Source organism: Pempheris klunzingeri, chromosome 21 (genome assembly GCF_042242105.1).
Source record: "Pempheris klunzingeri isolate RE-2024b chromosome 21, fPemKlu1.hap1, whole genome shotgun sequence".
In the NCBI taxonomy this organism is placed as follows: domain Eukaryota; kingdom Metazoa; phylum Chordata; class Actinopteri; order Acropomatiformes; family Pempheridae; genus Pempheris; species Pempheris klunzingeri.
Genome location: NC_092032.1, coordinates 6,179,100 through 6,184,863, shown reverse-complemented (window position 1 = coordinate 6,184,863; position 5,764 = coordinate 6,179,100). Strand labels below are relative to the sequence as shown.

At 39.9% G+C, this 5,764-nt stretch overlaps 1 protein-coding gene across 2 annotated transcripts; it reads left to right on the top strand.

Annotated features, from left to right (window-relative positions):
• Window positions 1-1,569: 1,569 nt before the first annotated feature.
• On the top strand, window positions 1,570-4,946 carry LOC139221492 (agouti-signaling protein-like). 2 transcript variants are annotated; one of them, XM_070853418.1, is made up of 3 exons: window positions 1,570-1,708; window positions 4,102-4,175; window positions 4,655-4,946. In XM_070853418.1, the coding sequence occupies exons 1-3, from the start codon at window positions 1,576-1,578 to the stop codon at window positions 4,862-4,864; spliced, it is 417 nt and encodes a 138-aa protein (XP_070709519.1). In that variant the 5' UTR covers window positions 1,570-1,575; the 3' UTR covers window positions 4,865-4,946. The 2 variants fall into 2 exon arrangements, with proteins under 2 accessions (XP_070709519.1, XP_070709518.1); XM_070853417.1 differs by having other exon boundaries at window positions 4,099-4,175.
• The last annotated feature ends 818 nt before the right edge of the window (window positions 4,947-5,764 follow it).

Genomic DNA, 5,764 nt, shown 5'->3' with positions numbered 1-5,764 from the left:
GTATATTTACACAGAATAAATCTATTTTTAAACCAACAAACTTAGTAATACTTTAATCCAGGAGACAGCAAATGTTGGAAAGCAATATGAAACAGCAAAATAAATAAATAAATAAATAAAGCAGCATGAGTGAATCACACAAGAAAATGCAGCCAGCCAAGTGACAGTATGTTATACAATGGTGTGTGCAAAGGAGTCTTTTCTTTTCTCAGTGTTAAGTATTAGCAGGTTATGAGTTATGGTATTATCTCTACTGTGGGGCTGGCACATGAACAGAGAGCAGGACAGCAAGTCTCTGACTTCTCCAACTACTGATGTAAAGCTTGGTGTGAAGGGCTGCTACTGTTTGTCTCTATATAGCTGTTCATCTCTCAAAGGCTGTCACTATTTGCTTCACTTATGTTCCAAGTTGCAAGCATGAGACACTTCCAAGAACAGTAAATTGTCTAACGAAATCCCAAAGCAGTTCTTTGGAAATACCACACACACACACACTCACACACACACACACACACACACACACACACACACACACACACACGCACACACTGGCCCTGTCAGACATCACTGAATCACATCCCACTCCAAACCTGAGACTTACATTGTTCTTCCTCAGTCAGATAACACATCTGTATGCATTTATCACACCATCTGCCAATACCATCCATACCTCAATGGCCTGTGGACACGGTCGGAGTAACCAGCCCCTCTTTTTCTTACTTTGCATTGTAAATCTCAAGTTAAAGCCAGCTGATGCCTCTCAACAACATGTCCAGTGCATGTTAAGGGCCGGATAAATCCACTGTTAGAAAAATCTGATATTTGGCATTGTTTTCTTTTTCATAATATTCAAGATATCCTCACAGAGACTATAAACACAAGTTATTACCAGTATGGCCTCATTGTAAATTTCTAAGTGAAACATAATAGAATTATTCCAGAATTTCCTACCAGGGATCAATAAAGTATTTCTATCTATCTATCTATCTATCTATCTATCTATCTATCTATAATACTGTAACTTATAAATGATAACCGTTCATTTTTTCAACTCATCATGGTGCTTTCTTGTTAAAAGGTACACTTAGCCTAATGTAACTCTTTTCAGTTAACAGCACCATGAATGCAGCATGAACACAAATACGGAATGAATATATTCTTGTATAATATTGCAGTTAAAATACAAATAAGTGCTTGAAAGCACTCAAATCCGGAAATATTTCTTTGTATATCTATGCATATCTGTGCACACGTGCTTGTCAAGCCACTGCTCGTCTACTAGACAAATAAAATGTTGAAAATCAAAGTGGGAAATGTGTCGGTGGTGGTGAATCTCCAGTGAGAACATGTAGGTCAGTGCTGTTCATGGTGCCGAGAGGCGTGGAGACAAAGAGGGGCGTGCACTGTGCGTGTGTAACCTCGCCTCTCCATCAAATTTAAGTCGCAGAGGAGTGAGAAGCCGAGCCAATGAGCCTCACATCAAAAATAACAAGTTGAATATCCAAGGCTACGGCAGCACGCGCCTTTCTTACCCTTTGGGCTCCACTGTGGCATCGGAGGATGGTGGCAGGCAGGATGACACTGGCAATCTCGTGGTTTTGCATTCTCCAGCTGGCCTTTGTCAGCGCTGGACTCTTCACCCGCAATGATCTTCAAGCCCTCCGCAGCAATGTGTCAGCGAGCCGGGCCCAGGCCCCTCAGAGCGCAGGTGAGTGTCTCGTTTTGCTGGACAGGCTGTGCAGAGTTGGTTCATCTGTGTGGCTGTTGCTTTTTGTCAGATAAAACAGGCAATGCAGCCGAGGATTTGTGAAATCGGTAATAGGGAATGAATGGAGTAATGATCTGAGGTTTAGTAATATGATAAAGGTCACAGTGAGCCCACAGTGGAGGAGCCATGATCATTAAACAGAGTTTAAATCCTACAGTTTAATTAGAAATAGTGTGATGTCAGCCAGTGCATATTCCCACAGAGAATAAGTATTAGGAATAAAAGTAATGCTCGACGTTAACGATTAAAAATTACATTAAAATGAATTTTCAATGTGCCAAAATAAAGTAATAATAGCGTAAATGATGACAACTAGAGATAGAATACCTTTTTTTTTAATGTGAGCATGCAAATTGCCATTTTACATGAAATATTGGCCAACAGGACAAGCCATCATCAACCGGATTTCAAATTAAATTGGCTGCAGTTTATGAGTGGATTTCAGTTTATTTCAGAATATAAAAATTAGGAACCTTTCAAATATAATTCAAAGCTGAAGCAGGCTGATTTTTAGCATCTCACACTGGGAGAGATCTGATAGATTTATGAGACAGACGGCAAATGATGCACAGTTTGGTGATGTGATGATAATATTGAATTGCACAATTGCAGTGTGCCTGACAATCAATCAATCAATATTTAGTTTATAATTTTTAGTTTAATATTTAGTGATCCAGCACCGATTCATAACAAGTGTTATCTCAAGACGCTTTCCATAAAAAGCAGATCAAGACCAAACTCTTTAATGAAGAGAGAGACCCAATGACTCAAGAATCCCCACATGAGCAACGTCAGGTATTAGTGGTGAGGAAACCTCGAACAGAACCAGGATCAGAGGTGGGGGGGCTTTCTGTCAGGGTCCACCTGTAATATACCATTAGTGGCCAAATATGGCAGGAGCATTACACATGTGTTAGTTTCAAGCGGCACCGCACTGCACGGACTGTAAGGCGACCTGTTGCTGATCTCTGACATGCCATCATTCCTCAAATGAATCTTCCAGAAGCCACATATTCACTGTCACACATGCCCCACACCCCTATACAGTAGCACTAGGTGCATTTTGTTTCATCCTGAGCTGCCACTCAGTGGTAAGCCATACAGTACATACCACATACAGTAAACTGATTTTGAGTAGAAAACAGCACAGGCATAACAAGAATACTGTATCACTTTCGGCTATCACTTACAGTCAGGCGTACAAGTGTATGGCAAGTGGTAAATCAATTTAATGAGGTGGTTTCATGCATATCAGGATTTATGACAGCATAATTTTAGCTTTTAGTTATAACTCTTAACATATGCATAAGTCAGGCCATTCCCAGCATTTGATTGTCACAACATGATCTGAATGCAGGAGACCCCCTGTGCTCCACATAGTACAGCACAGCTGGCATCGTATGGCACCGCATTTATGAACATGGGGTCAGGCGTGGTCATTTTGCAAACTTATTGCTTCCCTGCTAGCTGGACATTGTTTAAATCCATTTTGAATGTCTCAAAATGTTTTACTGCCATTTGTCCACTAAACTTCAGTGGGAATGCGCAGCAAACAAGGATTTTATTACATTAAAGAGACAAGCGGTAGTGTTGCCTCAAGGCACTTCTTTTCTCGGAATGGGGCCTGAGGGCACATTCATTAACTTGTCAATCTCAGTGTGGTATCACTATCTGCATTGCACGGCAATACTGCTGTTTTCCATACACTCTTAAATCACATGCACAGTGCAGTAGCCTGTGTGTGTGTGTGTGTGTGTGTGTGTGTGTGTACACACACAGATTAATGAGAAGATGAGATGCAGCCGGCAGGTTGTAGGAATTAGACATGAGGCTCTTTCACAGAGCACCTCTGGTGGGCAGAGAAGGTAGTGACAGCACTCTGGAAAGGCCTGCTTTGAAATGATCTGCATGTTCTGGTGTCTTGTTTGTACAGAATAATCATGTTATGATTGAATACAATTCTTAAAGATTCAAATATTCTGTCCATTGCACCATAAAGTTGCCCCTCTGGATCATATGTCAACCAAAGATGGTAGCCGCCGGATATGACATATGTGAAATGAAATTAAAAAGCTGTATCATCATTTATATTTATATATTCTACATTGTTGTTACGATGTATTATTTTGTGCCAGAGTTAGACGATTCTGGAAATGACTGCAGTTTTAAATGTTCTTAAGCTTGCCAGTTATTTAGTTTTTTAAACAAACTGATGGCAATACATGAGAGGCACTGTCTGCCCGGGACTAATGGTGATCTTGGATCGGACACAAAGCAATCTCTTTGACTTTGTGTAGCATTATATCCTAAACAAATCAATGTTCTTTCAGCAGGGTCTTCGAACCACAGAAAGAGACCAATTTTTGCGAGGAGAGGACAGTATGAACAGCAAAGGATTCACGTGCCGGTAAGATGTGTTCGCCTTATACTCCAATCACATTGTGCACAGATGTTTCTAGTTTGTAGTTAAAAGGAAGCGTTTCTGCTCAGTAACACATGAGCCTATTTTATCATCTTTTAAGGATCAAAAATGTAGCTTTTGGAATTATTGCACACTGTACTTTGGCTTGTTTTGTCCCGATGAAGAATTCAATAAAAAAATAAATAAAAGGCTCAGCTACAGTTTGCACACACATGTGGTACATCACAACTTAAAATAAACAGATTTTTTCCCCTGGTTTCACAGTTTGGGACATAGTTGTTCATGCACACAAAGTAAAAAAAAAAAAAAGAGGCTTCACAATGAGAGCTTGCAGCTTTCAATCAACATAATAAAAAGTTAGAAATCAAAACAAGAACGTGAGACGGTATCACTGTAACACTTGATTTTGACGCTCCCTCTCTGACCAACCCTGTCTCCCTCTTTCTGTCCTCTCCACCTTCCAGAAGTCCAAAGTGATCCCTGTTCCCCCAAGTAAACTCCCCCCTCCTTCTGAAGCTGTAACCACGCCTGTGAAGTCCAAGTGCTCTCAGTTCACTCAAACGTGTTATCCCCAGTCTGGCTGCTGTAACCCGTGTGCCACATGCCACTGCCGCTTCTTCAATGCAATCTGCTTCTGCCGGAGGACAGTGCCGGCTTGCAAGACGAAAACATAAAGAACTGGCCCACCAAAACAGAGACATGAAAATAAACTCGCTACAAACCAGTGAACAGAGACGCCATCACCCATGCTGCCACAATCGTCACACAGACTGATGCATCATATGAATGGGGCAATAGGCGTCGTCACGAATGCACATTTGAAGACGTTTAAAGATAACTTTTGTACCTCTTGTTAAAGGCAGCTGCTTGCAAAAAACTATCCACCACATACTTAAGCTTCAATTCTTTAAACTGTATTAAGTCGTATGTGTATTCTTTTGAACAATACTGTATATTATTGGTATAATCGTTATCATTGTGGTTGTTCCAGTGTTTCGGCATCATTGTCCCGTGACTACATATACATGTTTTGTATTGTTTTGCGTTATTAATATTATGTCCACCATTGTGAGAATGATTTGATTAAAGAAATTCTTTGACAGTCAAAAGTCACAGACTTTTGACAGCAATCAGATAACGGATCAGTTCATTTGTAACTATGGTCTGTACTGTCGCTATGAATATACAGACTAATTTACCTTTATTTAACACATCAAAATGAAATATTCACAGCAACTGCTAACAATACGTCAGTACCATAGTAATGCAGTGAACTATATGACCTAGTTTCCTCTTCACTGTGGGAGTATACATAAGTAAGGGTCATAACTTTTGTGCATGTCACATGTGAGAGTTGTATTGAGTAGAAGGCTAAAAAAAAGTACTGCAGCAGATACAACCACAGTTTTTCATCTTTCACCATTTCATCTTTCACATAGATCTTGTGACACAGAATTAGTGACATTTAATTTCTGTGAATTATAGAATACACTAGCCATATAACATAAATAGTTGTTTTATTTCTTTTTGATATTTATTTACTCCTCTTGTTACCAGTCTCCATTATATGTGGA